This window comes from Trematomus bernacchii, unplaced genomic scaffold, assembly GCF_902827165.1.
Source record: "Trematomus bernacchii unplaced genomic scaffold, fTreBer1.1, whole genome shotgun sequence".
NCBI classification, from domain to species: domain Eukaryota; kingdom Metazoa; phylum Chordata; class Actinopteri; order Perciformes; family Nototheniidae; genus Trematomus; species Trematomus bernacchii.
Genome location: NW_022987784.1, coordinates 1032868 through 1052745, shown reverse-complemented (window position 1 = coordinate 1052745; position 19878 = coordinate 1032868). Strand labels below are relative to the sequence as shown.

General features: G+C 39.5%; 1 protein-coding gene across 1 annotated transcript in view; it reads left to right on the top strand.

Moving 5' to 3' along the window:
* Nucleotides 1-19878, top strand: part of kcnq1.2 (potassium voltage-gated channel, KQT-like subfamily, member 1.2) — a 160538-nt gene that overhangs the window by 9381 nt on the left and 131279 nt on the right. The window contains exons 2-9 of the mRNA XM_034149470.1: nt 4107-4197; nt 9195-9321; nt 10495-10573; nt 10666-10762; nt 12126-12266; nt 17152-17262; nt 17527-17622; nt 18388-18525. Coding sequence (XP_034005361.1) covers nt 4107-4197; nt 9195-9321; nt 10495-10573; nt 10666-10762; nt 12126-12266; nt 17152-17262; nt 17527-17622; nt 18388-18525 — 880 coding nt within the window. The remainder of the gene's footprint in view (nt 1-4106; nt 4198-9194; nt 9322-10494; nt 10574-10665; nt 10763-12125; nt 12267-17151; nt 17263-17526; nt 17623-18387; nt 18526-19878) is intronic.

The following is a 19878-nucleotide window of genomic DNA, read 5'->3' as shown; positions in this document are numbered from 1 at the left end:
TGCAGACTGCACTGTGATAAGTAAACAACTATAACTGAAATACTAGTCATTGCACCAAACAAACATGATATTCTTATAATACTTTATGTTTTATTTAGTACCCTGTATTCTTTTGTAAGGTTTTAATGGTAAGGAGTGTAAGTGTTGATTTGTGGCAGGAATCTTTGTACAGGTTTGAACACAAATTCAGTTTTTACCATTAGCAGCATAGTGGTGTGATTCACCTTGAATGATATCAACCCTGTTATTTTCTTTCTCGTTTTAAGTCAAAGAAGCTCAAGGTTTTTGACATTTATCCCTCTGCAGGTTCACTATGTGGAGTCCCATGGATATTGCATTGCCGGTTATCCTCTTTAAAACAGCAAATGTCCCATGCACCGGAGGAAAACACACAGATTACATGACCCTGTCAATAGCCTACATAACTATGATATGATATTTATGCTTATCCTAACAAGATCATCTAATTTCAAGGGAAATGTTTTTTTCCTGTTGTCTTAGCCTGCCCTCTTTTCAAACTGCCCTCTCTGGTCTCTTACCTCACAAAAAGCTGGCAACAACGTATAAAACAAATTGTTATTTTCATCTTTGACAGTGGCTGTTCTCATTTGTATTAAGATCAACACCGTAATAAATCAATATAGTGTATATTATTATCATGCCGGCAAGTTCCTATTATTGAAGTACCTTTATCCTTTATCTGTGATTCTTACCTGAACTTTATTTCTTAAAATCTTTGTTTATGAATGATTTTCATCTTCAATTGTGTGCCCTATCCTGCTCCTATTTGCCTTTACATGGGGTCCTGGGTTTTGAATATTAAACATTTGATTGGATATGTTCACCCTGAAGAGGGATGGATTGGCTCTAAGTCTAGTTCTTAGTTGTCAAGCACACCTCAAATCTTTCAGTGCCATATGTCACCAAAGGGGTGTGCAGCCATACAATCTCACTGGCCTTCCCAGGTTTGATTCCATCACACAAGATGTGACCAACGGTTTTCAGTTTGCGAGGTTGGAACATCATAGAAGCACAAATGGTAAATGGACTTCATTTATATAGTGCTTTATCCAGTCTTTACGACTCCTCAAAGCGATTTTCATACACGAGCATTCACTCACATTCATACAGAGGCAGGTGGATGCCATGCAAGGTGCCACCTGCTCAAGGAAGCTAACATTCACACACATTACACACCGTTGGCCATGCCTATGGTAGCAATTTGGTTTCAAGACATGTTGAATGGAGCAAGATGAGACCAAAACCAAATAGCTTCTTCGTTGTCAGCCTGGGTTGAGTCTCTGCCTCACCTTGGTCTAAATGGGAGTGGATGATGTCACCTCAGCCCACACTCTTGTTGATGACTGGTTTCCTTATAGAATAGAATCGGAGGGATGAAACCCCTCTTTAATGGTCACACAGCACACACAGTGAAATTTGGTAGTCCTAGTACCAGGAGTCTAGTACTAGGAGCAGTGGGCAGCTATTGTACAGCGCCCGGGGGGCAATGGGAGTGGGGGGGAAGGGGGTTGTCCGGTGCCTTGCTCAAGGGCACCACGGCAGGGCCCAGGAGGTGAACTGGGACCTCTCCAAGTAGAAGTCCACACTGCATATTTAGGTCTGTTCGGGGACTTGAACCGGCAACCCTACGGCTCACAGTCCAAGCCCCTACTGACTGAGCCACTGCCGGAATACACTCACAAGATTATGCTCCATTGCATTTTGCTTGCATGTGTGTTTTAAACCAAATCCAAGTCAGGGGGGGAGAGGTGTATGTGTGTGTGTGTGTGTGTGTGGGTTTGGTGGTTAGCAGTAATCCTCACTGTCCCATCTGGCCAATGAGTAATAGTCTGTGTTTAAGCGGAATCCTCCTATAGGAGTCTTACCAATCATCAGCCCACTTTGTCTAACGCTCATTCAACCATCTGAGACACCAGCATGTTCATTTTAAAGTGAAAACACAACTTTTTCTTCTTTCTCTAAAACAAACTTGGTCCTTTAGGTGTATACAGATGTGTGTCTACTCTGCTCTCATGGACGTCTGATTTAGTGATATTCATTTTGGGCCTTTTTAAAAAGAAAAAGACATGTCTTCTGAATGGTGGCCTCAGTTATTGCAACATCTGTCTTTCTTTAGCGCAGGGATTATATACGTTTCTGCATTTTTCTTTTTTTCTGTGTTACATGAATACTGATAAACAACACAAGACACTTACATAACCCTTCCAGCATATGGCATGTAATCCAGCTGGTAGTACACAGCATTATAATACACTCACTGCTGTGTGTTATTAAAGTCAGCTATATCATGAATTATGATTATGATGGTGCATGCAAACACTCAAGTACTGTAGTGTCCTGTAGTGTCTCATGTAAAAGCACTTAAAAGATGTGTTTTATGGATTATTAATGTGATGGTGAAAATGGACACAACAAGCTCGGCTCTTAATCCTGGGAGGTCAGGCGAGGTCAAGCAAAGCCCCATCATGAGGCTCTTTAATGTTTTTGAATGAATAATCAAATGAACAGTGTAACTGGGGGAGGAAGTTTGAAAACTTCTAAGTGATAGTTACGGTTGTTCCACTGACACTTGACTTCATTAAACGTTTAAAAGTGGTCTTGAGCAACCTCTACCAAACCATCTAATGGAAATGCAAGTGGAGCTTAATTTCAAACAAGAAAAACTTGAAAACTTGGATATTTTTTATATTTACTTGTTGTGAAAATAAAGAAATATGTAAGCTGTAAACCAATACATGCTATAATTACTGTATACTGTATGAGGGTAATGGCACTTCACAGAGCTCGGGAATTTTGCACTCTCATGGCCTGTGGGTTAAAACTGTCCCTGATTCTGGTGGTTTTTATTCCGGATGCTGCGGTACTGTCAGCAGACAGAACCTTCTTTCTCTACCTTCATTCAGGTACTCTGGTAGTAGTTGTGAACTCCGATGGTTATATTTGAAGACGACGACGTATACACACACCGACAGATGGGCAGTCTCGTCCGAATGTTTCTCTGTTGCTAGGGGACGTGGAAACATCCTGTCAGCTCTTAATATAAGTAGATTGATGACAAAAAGAAGAGCAGAAACAAAGTCGTCCGACCTCGACCGTGTTGTGGTTAAAAAAACATCATGTTAATGTATTTTGTTGCAAGACTTATAAACATATATTTGTATGCAAACTAAAATGCACTTATGGGCAAAATCACTGACAGTCAACATGACAACACAAATGTTTGTTCTTTATAACCACAGCATCTGAAACATCTCTCATTCCCTTCAACAGTGTCAGGTCTTGCTGTATTCCTTTTTCAGAGTATTATTTGCAAAAACTAAAATACTCTTATGTATAATTTAGGGCTGTGCAATTAATCGTATTTTAATCGCAATTACGATTTTGGCCTGCCACAATTACGAAAACAACATAATCGAAAAAAACGATTATTTTGCTTTGCTAGGTTGTGACAGTGCTCTGCAACATATTTGATCAAATCTATTTGTATTTATCATATTTATATATGTTTAGTAGCTTGTTGAAGTGCGCTCCAAAATATTTGTTGATCTTGTTGGTATTTATTATTTTGATATTATTTATTTAAATGTAGATATAAATGCATAATTTATTTTTGTATTGGTTTTTCAGTTGAATTATACGTTCAGGGAAATCAACAGTTAAAAAGATACTGTTCAAATAATTATTTGTATTTAAACAACATTTAATGGATGTTTTCAAAGTCATGAATAATCGTATTTAATAATCGTGATATCAATTATTGACCAAAATAATCGTGATTATGATTTTTGCCATAATCGCACAGCCCTAGTATAATTGCAGGGATGGTCTAAATTCTAATGAACATTTTATCATGTATTATTCTAAATTGTTTCCATGTATCTGTTTGAGTGGTGGGCTGGTGTGGTCTGGTGATTGGAAACATATACAATCAATGATAGACATGGTAAATTCCAGGTTATCCGAGAAATGAGTAAATCAGATATATATATAATATGTTTCCTACTTTCCTATGTATTGGCTACTTGAACTGTGGTGGGTATTTGTGATGATAACTGACTGGAGAAACTGTTTTTCTCTCCCTACAGCTTCGTCATGGTCCTTATATGTCTAATCTTCAGTGTCCTGTCCACAATAGAGCAATATGCAGAATTTGCCACCGGAACTCTCTTATGGATGGTGAGTCATATCATAAAACTTTCACACAACTCCAAAAACAGGCTCAACCGTAAGCGTCTTCATAAATCACTAACGTCTAAAGTTATGAGTGGCTGCTCGTATTATTGCATACATGTTTGTAACAGATTCATCATATTCTCTTCTTGTCTTGAACAACCTGCACACCTATACATGTATAATTCAACAGGTGCATTCATTAATAGGAGGGTCAGAGTGATTGATGTGCAGAATGTCTTAAACCTTGATTTAAAAGAAGTACCCTCCTTTATCCACAAGATGGAGACAGATGATCTTGTCTGGGAGGGAATTCTTCCCGCCATCTTAAACCCAAGCTCAAAGATTTTACAAAGATAAAAAAAAGACTGAAGTTTTTGCAAATACCATCACACAACGCCTTCCAGCTTGCATCGCATTCATCCACATCTCTGTACAGTGAGCAACACGTGTGCACACAGTACTAAACAAGTGTGCATATTTTACATTATTACCATGGGTCAGGAGCCACTGTTTTTAACCTTTTCTGATTACACTAGTAATGCAGAAGCACACACTGTACATGCCGATACTTGCTGGTAAATTAACTTTTTCGTGTCTCATTAGGCTATTAAGACTTGTAAGTGATGCAATAAGTCCAGGGCTTACAACAGGTACAGGAAACGATGGCGGCTGTTTGGAAACTCTCCAAAGAGCTTGCATCATCTGCCTCCTGCCAGCCCACTGCGAATATAAATGCACACGTAGCTTCTGCGTTCTCGTTTACACAACGTCTGCACACACACACACACACACACACACACACACACACACACACACACACACACACACACATACACACACACGTACCACCTCTCCTCATCACAGTTATTCATTTATTTTCACCCAGGAAGAGCCAAATACTCTATCATTGTCTCTAACCCTCTTTCTCTCCCTTTCTCCATCTATCTTTCCTACTTCCACCAACCTTCTATCTTTTTTCTGTCGCGTTATAACTCAAGAGAACAGCGAAATCAGCCCTATAAAGATGTTAAGATAAATGTATAATTTCTGCACTCAAAATAACTGTTAGTCTTTTCACTTAAATTGCCAAACCTTTTTATTTGTACACCTGTGTCCAGATGTATATTCATGCTTTTGGTTCAATATTAATGTCAGATAAGATAATACCTTATCTTCCATGTGTGCTTTTGAGGGGGTGGAGCCCTGTAAATGGGGACATGGTGGCGTGTAGTGGTGGTAGTAGCTATACTTAGAAACTTCAGGGTTAGCTGACATCTGTGAATCACAGGCTGCTTGTTTTGGATGGCGGGGGGGACATTAGTCCTTGAGGATATTTGGCCTTCAGTGCAGCTGCCAAAGTAAAGCTGGTGGTTCAGAAACGTTCATTCAGCAGAGGCATGCATGTGACATGGATCTCTTCTTTGTCCTCTCTTCTGACCGGGTCCTCTTTGTTGTTTTGTGAATTAAAATGTATGACATCTCTATTATTGTGCCCTCACTATGCATGTATGGGCAGAGCTATGCAGCTTAGATAAACACATTCCTAATGATTTGAAAAAAACCACAAAAAAACGTTTGACTACCAATTAAATGGTGTGTGTGTGTGTGTGTGTGTGGTGTGTGTGTGTGTGTGTGTTGGTGTGTGTGTGTGTGTGTGTGTGTGTGTGTGTGTGTGTGTGTGTGTGTGTGTGTGTGTGTGTGTGTGTGTGTGTGTGTGTGTGTGTGTGTGTGTGTGTGTGTGTGTGTGTGTGTGTGTGTGTGTGTGTGTGTGTGTGTGTGTGTGTGTGTGTGTGTGTGTGTGTGTGTGTGTGTGTGTGTGTGTGTGTGTGTGTGTGTGTGTGTGTGTGTGTGTGTGTGTGTGTGTGTGTGTGTGTGTGTGTGTGTGTGTGTGTGTGTGTGTGTGTGTGTGTGTGTGTGTGTGTGTGTGTGTGTGTGTGTGTGTGTGTGTGTGTGTGTGTGTGTGTGTGTGTGTGTGTGTACTTATAGGAGAGGTGGAATTGGACAAGTATCTACTCAAATAAGACACAATGTATAACCAGGAAAACATGACATTTGAGTCCTCATAGGACAATACAGTATTTAGTGAAGATACACATACAGGCCAACATGTAAAAAGTTAAACAGTCTCCAACAGAAATGCAACACTGACTAACAGCCACAAGTGTACTAATTGTAGATGAGATGAGATGTAATATTTTTGTCATGAAGATTAACCTTTATTTATCACCCTAGGGGGAAATTCACTTCTCCACTCTGGTTTTGATATATTTGTTAATACACACACACACAGTATACGCAATACAGGTAGGTGCACATATGCATTGTAGAGAGGTGCAAGTGTGATTATTCGTGACTGGGAGGTTAAAAAAAATCCATATCGGATTAGGTCCTACAAACAGATAGGGGAGTGATTTTGTCCTGAGCAGAGAATGACATTACAACTTCCTCTGTGCTCCGTTTACATGCATGTTAGTGCATGTGATGCCCTGTCAGTCTTTGTGTGTGGCCAGTTATTGTCCCACATTCTACACTGTATCCAAATGCTGGTTACCACTGATAACACCATGGTCCACGACATTGTCATGATACATAATTCCCCCCCCCCCCTCCATATTCCCCCTCGGTCATCGCTGTTGCAGTTGTTGGAACTGAGTCCTAAATGCTCTGAATTGTCTAAGTATCTACAACCTTGATTGACATACTTTTGAGTAAGGGGCAGGTAACATAAGTATAATGTGTTCTCCTCTCTATCATGGGCTATATAAACTGCTCAAATTGTACATGTTCTGTGAATTGTTAAACAGGAGTGGATACAAAAAAAAAGAACCTTTAAATCAGAGATATTAAATAACTCCCCTCCAACAAAGCATGTGCAATTTAAACCGGATTGACATTTCTATCTGCTATCCAACATTAATAACAAAGGTATTTTACTGTATTATGTTCCATCTATAAGTTGCGAAAGCTTTGTAAAGCCCAGGAAAATCTATATTTAATGAATGACTTTGTGCGTGTGTGTGCATACGTACAGTCCCTCATAGTGGGACACACAGATGAAGCAATCTAATCACATTTTCATCTGATACCGTCATTCCCCAGCAGCTCTTTGAATGAACTTCACCCTCGCCCAGATTATTGCTGCGTGAACAAGCGGCTGTTTTTCAGTAAACATAAAATTGCCACATACGAAAACATCTGGGTGACCCATTTTAGGGAATTATTATGACTAATCCCTTGAAATACCCCAAATTCATTTGTTCCTTTGACTTTCAAATGTAACCCAGATGTCATAATTACTAAACTCGATGAATTGGGACTCAGTGACCGCTTCGTTCTAGCGTTGGTGAGAGGTTTCGGTCTGACTGTATGGCAGTTTAAGTGTATGCTTTTTATTTATTTAATACACCTCCTATGATATTAACCCCAAATTATTTGGCAACATCATATGTTTTGTATTTATAGAAGGATGCATTTATCAGAAGTTTGTACCTTGTTGGTGAAAAAGAAACTTCCTGCTGTCCAAAATACATTAAGGTTATTAAACATTTGTGCAGATAAAACCTTATTTGTAAGAATACAGTAAGTTAGACCTTTTAGTCAGAACTTACTAAACAGTGTTGTATAGACACAGCGACAGGGATTTGAAATCGAGTCTCCCACTTTTCAACACAAACAATAAGTCTATGGCTGGCTTATGTTTTAGTTATCTAAATTAGTGTCTGCTTCTTAGTCTAGAACTCTGAATGTCCTCAAACATCTTTAATTGGTTCAGCGATTCAAATCTGCATAAGTAAAGTGAAACAAAATGGTAATTGAGTCTGATTAAGGCTACGTTATAGAGATTTACTGAACCATTTCTGCCTGATTATCCTCCCCTTTCTTTGTTTTAGCAGACAGCCCATGCCAAACAACTCAAGCGCAGAGCTTGTGAACTTGATTCATTAATAGAGATGGGCAAACTGAACATTTAGAAAGCAACAAAAGGGATCTGTCCATCATTCTGTTCCCATCCTATCGCTATGATAACACTGATGGAAATCTCAGATGGATTTTTAAAAAATGCTCACGGGTCTATTGCAAAACTATCACTACACATCAGTGCATTTTGTCTTTGTGCTGACAGTTTTTTTTCCAGCCAAAGTAGTGTCTGGTTTGATTGACAGGTCATTGTTTTGGGGGCTTTGTGGTGCTGTGTTATTGCAGCAGGGCTTGTGGTATTAAGTTTCATACGAGGGCTGGTCAGGGAGCAGCCAGTTCAAGCAATCAGCGAGATGACCACCCACATGGCCTGAGGGCTCAGCAGACAGTACGGTGGCTAAATATTATGCGTGCACGGTGGCCAGAAAAACGATCTCCGTCAGACGGGCTTAATGAATTCACAGAGGCAACACGTGTGCTCATAATAGAAAAACAAATGCATAATGGCACTTATTGGAGCACAACCTCAACTGATTTGCAGGTGCATATGATTTAAAACTCATAATCAAGCCCCCATGTTCTCATAGTAAGTATAGTCAACTATATTTTTCAAGTGCTGCAGAACGGCTTACAATTCTAACAAGATAGCACGTTGATTAGTTAGCTTTCATATCTGTTAGGCAGCAGCGTGATGGTGTTTCTCTGTGTGGCTTCAATCACTTAGCCATTGACCCTGTCTCAATACGAGCTGTCATCAGCCATATTATCAACCTCCATCTTTCCCCCCTGCGTGTTTGGGTGGTCTTAGTACCACTAGACCACCTTAGTGTCTCCTTTTCTCTCTCACACACCTGTCATTACCCATTCATATCATATCATAAATCTAAGTGATTGATATTAATGGCTTGATAAATGCCTCTAGATTAGTCCTAATGCATGGCACAGTGTTATCTATGCTTTTAGAAATGATACCTTATCTACTTCCACATCCTCTCGTCATTGTGTATGTGCTTCACAGTTATTGTCTCAGCACCAACGGATTAATGTAACCCCTTGCTGTATGTTTGCTTTGTCCTCCACAGGAGGTTGTGCTGGTGATGTTCTTTGGCACAGAGTATGTGGTCCGGCTGTGGTCGGCAGGCTGTCGCAGCAAGTATGCAGGCATCAAAGGACGTCTGCGCTTTATCAGGAAGCCCATATCAATCATAGGTGCACCTGGCCTTTTCCTTTGCTACCACTTTAATACAACGGATGTCTTGTTTTGTCCTTGTCGATCAACAACTTAGACCAGTGGCGTCCAAACTTTGTTCTGGGCCACTCACTAGAGGTTCAGTCATAAATTAGAAAAATCAATCAAATGTAGGTAAATTATTCTTGATACTTGAACATGCTTTAAAGGTCCCCTATTATACTGTTTTTCATCAATATATTATAGGTCTCAGATATATACAAAACATGTCTCTGAAGTGTTTGGCTCGCAACACCAAACAGATCATTGCAGCATCCCATAATCCCCTCTGTTTCAGAGCTGTTTCAAAAGTGCTGATTCTGTGTCTGTTACTTTAGATGAAACTAAGGAGCCCCTCCCCACGCCCCTCTGAGAGATATTTGGTTAGAAAGAGAGAGGAGATTCATGTGATAAGGATGGAGGGGGGGGGGGGTTACCTTGGTTGGTGATTGGCTAATGGTTACACAAGCCAAAAAATCCTTATGACATCATAAAGTGGCCAAAATCTGATCAGCTCATTTTCAGACAGGTTTTTATATAAATGGATCAGGACAAAAAGAGAGAGAATATTTTTTCCTGAAACTTTCAGAATCTCTTTACACAGAGGGGACACATGTTTATGTATAAAAGACATGAAAAAATGGATTTTGCATAATAGGTGACCTTTAAGAAACAAACAGCCTCCATCCCAGCTCTCAAGAGGGTTTCATTTATTGTGTTGGGAGCTCATTCCTTAAAACAGGAGCTTCAGATTGTTTATAATAAGAGGAAATATGAAGGGTATATTTCAAGGTTATGTACATTTATTATTGGGCTTTTTTCTTATCAACTTAGAATTGTTAGAAAATGTTTTCAACTCGAATTGTTGGGCCTATTAACACATTAATACTGTGTTATATATTTGAACATATATATTTAAGAAGTATAATATAAAACAAGCAGAAGTTTCATTTGTGGACCATATTTCCTTATACTTTTAGAATTTGCTGAGGGCCGATTCAAAATGGGCCGCATTTGGCCCCCGGGCCGTAGCTTGGACACCCCTGACTTAGACCTTTCAAGCAATGTTAGGCTTTACTTTAGTATATTGTTTCCTTGAATCTGAAATGTTTACAACCTGATTTGATTATCTTCCGTGTTTCTTTTTCTCCCAGATTTGATAGTGGTCATTGCCTCACTCATCGTGCTTGGAGTAGGGTCCAATGGCCAGATGTTTGCCACCTCTGCCATCAGGTACAGCGATTTATGTTCTGCTTTTTATTATTATATCATACATGTAGCTGGACAGAGAACAGAAGATAATGAGGTGTTGTTGTGCGTTGCAGGGGTATCCGTTTCCTCCAAATCCTGCGTATGCTACACGTGGATCGACAGGGAGGAACGTGGAGGCTCCTGGGATCTGTAGTCTTCATCCATCGGCAGGTAGGTTAAAATAATTCAGGCGAATGGTAAAACTATTTGCTTGTTTTTACCATTATTTCTTATTATATGGCGGACAGCTTGGAAAACAAAAGCCATTACTAATGCATCACTCAGCTGTAGATTTTTCTATAGGGTGCACAGACCCCACTCCCCCTCCCTGGTTCTGCAGTAATTTACTTCTTATTACATCTAATCCCATGGCTTTATAAGGAAAGGAAGAGAGTTCATCATGGTAGCCTTTCCTTTTTTGATCGTATCCTGGCGGTTGTTTTTGTATTTTATTACGCTGATAGACATGTAGTCAGAGGATGTAGTGTTCTTTTCTTAATCCTTGAAGTAGACCGTGTTCTTTGGATAAAGTCGGATCTGACATTCATGACTATTTGATGCATGAGCAGAGCAGGACTGATCTGTGAGGATTGCGTGCAAAGGTCAAGAATTCTTTTTTAAGATGAGTTCAAGTTGAGCCAAAAGTGGTTGGTTTCCATCTCACTGTTGTCAGATGACCTCTTTATCAAATGATGTGCTCGGTGTAGTGGAACTCTATTGCCTTTAGCAGTGTCAATAAGTTGGGGGAAAGGATTAGACTTAGCATGTTAGAATGTGTGCACAGAATAGCATTTTGGTATTGAAGGGCTTGCTTTGCAATAGCTGGATTCTAACTGTATTAAAATACATACGCTTGGATACTGATTGCAGACTTCTGGTTACACGGTGTAACTTTTAATGTAGGTAAATATCTCTAAGAAGGCTTTGTAGGATTAGACTTCCAAACATACAAATGTTAAACCAGTCATGTGTCACTGAGTAAACTCATGTGAAGGAAAATAGTTTCACGCTTGTAGCAAAAACAATATTTTTTAATGTTTCAGACTTATTCATGGTATCCCCTCTCTTTATCTGAGCACACTCTCACTGATTGGTTTGGTTTTTGGTGGAATTGCCACAGGCCTAACTGATTCAAAACCATTGTATAGTAGGCGGCTATAATAACCAACCACACCCTGTTTATCCTTCCTGCTATGCAGAAGGTGGTGGGTGACCTAAGTGAAAGCACTCATAAAAGTCAGTAAGATATCTAACTTGTGCAATCTCACGCCTCCAGCATAATAAGGCTGCAATCTTCTCTTCAAGAGTGAACCTCAAACAGATAAATCCTTCAAAGATAAACTGACACCCTTTACTAAGCAGGACGAGGAAGGTTGGCGTCAGTCAGCAGCAGCTCACCGCACGTCACTCACAGGTCACATAAAACATGTTTTTTGAGTTAATACTGATGTGAACTGTCACCAACCTGACTCTGTAACACCTAGAGCATTATTTCACACGTTCATACAATCCTCTTTGACCTGTGTTTCTGCAGGAGCTGATCACCACACTGTACATCGGCTTCCTGGGCCTGATCTTTTCCTCCTACTTTGTCTACCTGGCGGAGAAGGATGCTGTGGATGAGGAGGGCAAGACGGGCTTCGCCAGCTACGCTGATGCCCTGTGGTGGGGCGTGGTAAGGCACTGCTAGAAGTGGAAATTAATAGTATGGAAGAAACAAGACCTAAACTGATGTTTTCTGTTTTGAAATTTTCGTTGGTGTTTTTTGGTCACATATTTCTACTGCGCGAGTTTTTTTAACTAGATAGATAGATGGATAGATAGATAGATATACTTTACAATACTTAAAATACTTTAAAAAGTGGAAAAGAGAATTAACAATTACAAATAAAATGAAAAATATACAATGTAAACAAAACAATATACAATATTCTGGATAATTAAAATAAAAGTAAAAAATACTACAGGTCTTTTATAAGAAAGGAGAAAGCCGGTTAGTAAGTTACTCCTCTTGGAGTATGTGGTCCCTGTATGCCAGTAATTTGCGTATTGATCAAATTGTACTCTAAAGGAAAAGATAATTTTCTCCGTACACCATATTTCATTGAAATGTGTCAAGCAGTCATCCTTAGGTGGTGAGTCTTCCTGCAGCAGTTTACATATGATGGCTTTTTTGCTCAAAAAGAAAAGTGTTTCATAAAGGTATTCATCTCGTGCCATGAGTTTGTCCTGGATTATTGTCAGGTATAATTTGACAAAAGAGTATTCAACATACATTCCAAGATTAATAGTTTTTTTCTTTCACTTCTGCCAATGATTAAAGTGGAGCACCAAAACATATAAAAGTGTACTGGCATTGGTTTGCCACAATGCCGCCAACATTTACCCAGTTCCTGAGAACCCTGCTGCATAGATTTACATTTTGGAGTGACAAAATATCGTATTATGTTCTTCCAGCAGAATTGTTCCCAGGATCTGGATTCGGTATTCCCAGCCATATACAGTCTATTTAATTTGATACATTGTGTATTTTCCAATGCATACATTACTTTAAACTTTGAATACTACTTGAGTTTCCCGACGTAGCGTCCATACTTGAAAGGCCACATCATATGGACATGAGAAAAGATTATTCTCTCTAAAATTCCGTAACAAAGACTCTGCACAATGCCCTCTCAAGTGAAGTCTGAACAGGGAAAATGAGACGCCGGCCCACCCTAGTTAGACCAATTATTAGCCCCCTTGTGTTTTTATTTTCCTCATTGGCTCTTCGTGTAGCATGCATCATGCAACACTCAACACAGATGCAGGTGTGTTGATGCTTTTCGTGCGTAGAGCTGGTTTCCCCTCAGTTCGGAGGCTCAGGTTTCCACAGCAGTTAATTAAACATTTGAATTGAAAGCGCAGAGTAATGAGAAACCTATGGCAGCCTTGTGCAGGGGATCAGCGCGCCACAAAGAGACGGTAATAAACCATTCACCTCTGGGCTCTTTGGCTCAAAGAACTTTTAGAGCACCAATATAAAGTGTCAGTTCCCTTAATTAAAACTTTAATTGTGGGATTACTGCCCTTTATGTAACAAGGGTTAGAGGGGTCACAGTGTTCTTCACTGCTCTGGAACGTTGAATAAAAAGCTGTTGTTTGTGTTGCTCTGATCACAATGTCGTGAAAATAATCAGGGTTGGGGATTAGCACCTTTTTTGTTTTTCTGAGACTGTAAACTTGAGAGCCATGATATGCCATTACAATGGTTTTGTGTGTACGCTTTTCTGAAATAGATTGCAATGATTGGAGAATGCTAAGCTCCTCCAGCGTGTATTCCTTCTCTTGGCATGATTTCCACATTCGGAGGTGCAGGTGCAGGGCTCAGCGGGAGGACAAGCCAATGCCATGATTCATATCCCCTTCTCCCTGCCTCTGTTCCTCTTCTGCCAATTGCTAATGGTTAGGAAATGGCTGTTTTTAATTTTAACTACCTTACTAACTTTACCCAGGAAACACTGTTAAATACAAAATGAGGAAATTGATAGCTGATGGTGGAAAAGATATTCAGATCCTTTTGTAAAAGTACTTATACCACATTGTAAAGATTTAACAATTAAAAGTAAACGTCCTGCATTTAAAATGTTAAATACAGGGTTCCTGCAGGTTTCACCAACTCAAATGTAAGACTTTTTAAGACCTTTTTAAGACCACTTTGAATATAATTTAAGAGCTATTTCACGGCAAGAAAGTATGAAGGAAAATTGCTATGAAAGAAGAAATACGTCCCATAATTTGTGTCCTTGGGCAAGACACTTCACCTGAACTTGCTCCTGTGGGTATTGTCCACAGTAGATGACCATTACATGTATGTATGATCTGTATGTGTAATGAGTATTTGTAAAGCGCTTTGAGATTCATTGAAAAAGCGCTATAATAAATATAAGGATTATTATTATTATTATTATAATTGCTTACAAAGTAAATGTATTCACGTTCAACATAAGAACGATGACTGAACATAACAGCATATGTTGTTGCGGGATCTGCTGCACTAGCTAACGCTACATTGGACACAATTGATGCTCCCCAAGCATTGGCGAAAACAGAAGAGATGGAAGAGATGTCATTGATTTTTTATTTGGGTCTTGTGTTTCTCTGACTGACCGTGAGATTGTAAAGCCTTTACCCCCAATGTTCCGAGTTTAACCGTTTTTTTGCAAAAGGTGCAGCGGGCTTCAAACACGTTCCCCTCCACTGGTTTCAACCAAGCACCATATTCGATGTTTTCCAACCAAATACGGTTGAACTTACACTTCCCCATATTTAGATTCGAAGATACCTGAGTTTCTGACTGCCGCTAGCTGGAGCTTGGTTGCTAGCTGGGTGTTCTCCGATAAGGGTCCGGGGTAAACAAAGTCAACATGTTGATTTATTTCAATACAAATTGTTAGGGGGAACTGAAAGGCTATTACCGTACTGGTTACTTTGCAGCCCGGACATTTCCCCAAAACATATTTAGACGTGATCGCAACACAGAAGTACCTTTCAAATCCGATCATTTTTAAGACCTTCTAAATCATATTTAAGACCTTTCTTATTTTTTGGATCATATTTAAGGCCTTAAATTCTGATTATCAAAATGTAAGACTTTTTTTTAAATGTTTAAGACCTGTAAATAATTAAGTATAATTAGCTAAATTCAGTATTAAATGTATAAATTAACCTGTTAAGCCCCCGCCAGCAGGGGCTTTTCACTAAATGTTCACAAAACTGTGTCTCAGGGCTTCTTAACATTTAACAACCTATTAATGTGTCATACCCACTTAACGGGAAGAAACTCAGCTAACTGACGATATGAACCATTTTTACCGAAACAAAACACAAGTATAAAATATTTCTACCGTGAGTTATGTGCTAAGTAAATTAGCACATAACTCACGGTAGAAATATTTTATACTTCCTCGGATCTGAACAAACTCCACAGATTCCAATGGTATAAGTATCATCACTGTGCGACCTAAACTCGCGGCAGCGAAGGCAAAACCAGACAACACACAACTTAGCTTTCCGAGGCCAAAACGGCCAATACGTCTCACCAAAATCGACCGACGGGTCATGATTCAAAAAATAAATCTGAAACATGACTTAAATGTTTATAGAAGCCAATTATCTTTCTCTTCATCTATCAAAAAGCTATTCTTGTACAAGCTGTTGGGTACTTTAATTTATAACAAGACGCATTTCAATATATTTAAATAAATATAGTTGGGTAAAAAGTTCAATATTTAGCTTTGAGTTGTAATAGAGTCTAATTATAAATTGGCAGGAAAGTAAAATACTCAAGTTAAGTACAAATACTTCAATTTGCACTTCTTGAGTAAATGTTCCACCACTGGAGCTGATAGTAATAACCTCGCCATTTTGTAGTTTTAACCAAATTACACGTTATCACACATACAGTAAAACATTCATCCATACATTTATAAACATGCATGCATAAATAAGTGCACATACACTCTTAAACACATTCAAAGACCAGGTCTGTGACCTTTGTTTAGACATGAGGAGGTTTCTGCCACACACCCTTTCTTCCTGAATGAGAGGGGTGTTGTTGAGTAGACCATTCCACTCTGATGGTCAGGAGGACATTGTTTAGTCATCGGATTTGTGGATGAGGGATTAAATCCCCCAGCTCTCCACCCGCCCCCAATTTACATCCAGCCCTTCCCGCCCTTACTCCTTCTTTTTTACTCCCAAAGCCCTTTTAAGTATCTCACCTTACATCAGCCGCTTTGTGTGAGCGCACAACAGCGGCTCACGCGGCGATACTCCATAGACACCGAGGTAAGCCAAGAGTCTTCTGAATGTGTCAGAATTGGCTCGGCTTTCAGAGTGGGTGTACATGCAAATGCAAGAGGTATTTGTTTTCCCCCCTCAACCCGGCACATTCCTACACTCACTGAGGATAAGCGGTTGGGAATCTTATTCCCTTTGAGGAGCAAGAGCCTCAAACGCCCCGCCCTCGCTGACGGTGGTGGAGCGAGGCCAGAACTGCTGATGAACTTTCTCTTTATTATCTTGTGTTATAGACTGCTGTGGTAACGCTTCGAGAGCTGTGCATTCACTGACATCTCATTACGTCGGTAGTTCAATACAGGAGAGAATTTTTATATATCTCTGAATTAAGTTTGATGTAATTCTTAGTCGAATTACATTTATACATTTTATTGAATGGACAAATCTGTAAAATGTAGATTCTCCACAAAGAATCATGCCAAAGCACGACTTTAAATCTTATGTTAACCACAGATGTGCTCATAAATGTCTTGGGGAAAAAAGTCATTCAGCATGAAAAAGTGGTAAATGAATGAATAACACTTCATACTCTTAGAGCGGACAGGCCTCAGTAAGGTTCATCTAGGGTTAAGGCAGGATAATGAACAGGCACCCTCTAGTTTCAACATCACCTGTAAAGGGCAGGGTACTTTAATGTATTATTGAATGTCTCTCTTGCATTCTGTCTGATGATCGTTTTAAAAGATGTCAGAGAAACTTAATCCACTCTCTGTCTTCAGGTGACTGTCACTACAATCGGCTACGGAGACAAAATTCCTCAAACGTGGATAGGGAAGGCCATTGCTTCCTGCTTCAGTGTCTTCGCCATCTCCTTCTTCGCTCTGCCTGCTGTAAATATCATTTCACTCTGAATCAAACAAAATTCATGATCAGTAGGAAATATGGAAAAACCGTAGGAAAATCTTATTCCAACATTTTGACTCAAGCAGTGCTACAGTATCTGTGTTGAAGCAAATGTTGATAATTTTTGTCTCCATCTTTGTTTTCAATAGATTATATTTGTGAGATTCTACATTAATATTTCCAACATCTATCCTAAATGTTACAACATTATTCCAATATGTTCTCTTGCAACTGTATTCTTTGTGATGTAGGGTATCCTGGGCTCAGGCTTCGCCCTGAAGGTCCAGCAGAAGCAGAGACAGAAGCATTTCAACAGACAGATCCCCGCTGCAGCCTGCCTCATACAGGTACACTTTAGCTTTCAAATAAGGCATCTCAGCCTTAGATAATGTAGTGTAGTAATCAACAAGCTATACATTAAAAACAATGTCAGACACAGTTCACAATGATTTACCAACAGACACATGTTCCTTACTGTATGTTCCAGTTTGTGTCGTACAATAGGCATGGCAACACATTCTCAAGTTGATTGTTTTTATAAGTTCTAGCGTGCACTTTCATGATCTCGCTAGTGAAAGGAAACATTGGAAACTGATAAGAGATTAAAGAGCAACGGTATTTGTTGTCTGCAATCTCTTACTGAGCCATGGGAAAGGTGAGCTCTCTCTTACTTGCCAAGTGTGAAACGGTAGACGAACAAGCAGCTATGTTGTACCAAAACTAACCATTACAAGGATTACAATTACCCGAACACACTGAGGCACAACAACAGATGGTCTAGACACTTGTGACACAAAGACACCTTGTGCAGAAATCCACTCCGTGAAAAATGTTTTTGTGTGATTAAACAATGGATATAATAGAACTGCCGATATAAAGGTTAAAGCATTGTTGAATATGATTTACTTCGATTGTACAGCGCCTTTCATAGGTTAGAGCATAATAAAGTGCTTGTTACATGTGAAAACATTAGTGGTTAATATTGCTACATCACTGCCGTAGTCCAAGGTAAACATTTTTGGACATTGAGGAAAATCTGACAATGATGGCATGTTATGTAGGTCACGGCATACGCACTAACACTTGTTCTGTGCTATCACCCGTCCTCTCAGACACTTTGGAGGTGCTATGCAGCGGAGAAACCAAACGGCTGTGCTGTCACATGGAAAATGTACGTTCTAACTCCACAGGTGGTCACCACGGTGGAAACCGACAGCATCAGCCCCAACATCAGGAGGCTCAACCTCACGGTAATTTTCCAGTTTACCTTATATTAAAAGCCAGAGGTGTTGTGTGGCTCATGGCTTTTAGAAAGGATAACTTTCTTTTCACAAAAGATTGGACAAGTCTTTCCTTTTGAAACTCTATATCCATAACATAAAAGGTTCAAGGGTTCAAGGTTTTTTATTTTGTCGTACGAACATAGCTACAGTCTAGTTATGACGATGAAAATCTTAGGTCACAGGCTCCTCCAACAGTGCAACACAATAAAACAGGTAAACAGAAAAATATAGTGCAAGTAAATAGTAAATAGTAATACAAAAATAAAAATAGTTTAAAAAAGTGAAATAGTGCAATAAGAGTCTATATGCAAGTTATTGGAATATGATATATTAGATAAATAGATAAATCATTTCTAAGTAGCAGCCAGATGAATATTAGGGATGTGGTTTCAACAGTTCAGGTGTTTAACAGTCTTATTGCCTGTCGGATGAAGCTGTCCCTGAGTCTGGTGGTTTTAGTCCTGATGCTGCGGTACTGCCTGCCAGACGGCAGCAGACAGAACAGTTTGTGGCTGGGGTGATGGTTGTCTTTTATAATCCTGAGGGCTTTCTTCCTGAGCCGCTGGGAGTAAAGGTCCTCCATGGATGGCAGCTTCGTCTTTTTTTTGCTTTGTTGCTGCTATAGGCTAAGACATCCCGTCTTTAAGTACAACCATGGACACTATTTTATATATTTTATATATATATATATATATATATATATGGTTTTTTTCCACTGTTTGGGTTTGGTTTGGCCTTATCTTTGGTTATGCATGAAACACCTTGCACTACATTCTGCTCACACACACACCTCATGTTGGTAGCTTTCCCTTGGTTTGTCAATTTAATTATAATAAATGCATTACTTTACCCTTAACACTGTGTACTTACCTGTTTTTCTAACCCTATGAGCCGGGTTATGACAAATGTATACAGTGACGTTGATCTATCCAATGACGGTGAAACCCTACCTAAAAAAAAATAGCACCCAGATCATATATCCAATCCAATCCAATCCACTTTATTTCTATAGCACATATTAAAAACAGGGTTTACTTCACAGCAAACATAACATTATAATAAAATATAATATTACAATAATAGATAAAAGGCACACATAAGAATAGATACAAGGTACACTAATGGCGCATTTCCACCGCAGACCTCTCTCGACTTAGTACGGTTTTGTTAGGCCTTGTTAGGCCCGGCTCACTTTAATGCTGCGTTTCCATTACAGTTTAGTAGCTGGGGCAGTAACTATAGTAACGCAGTGTAGGCGGAGCCGTGACGTCATCTTCAATGAGCACCCCAGAAAAACAACATCAGCCGTTAGCTGTTAGC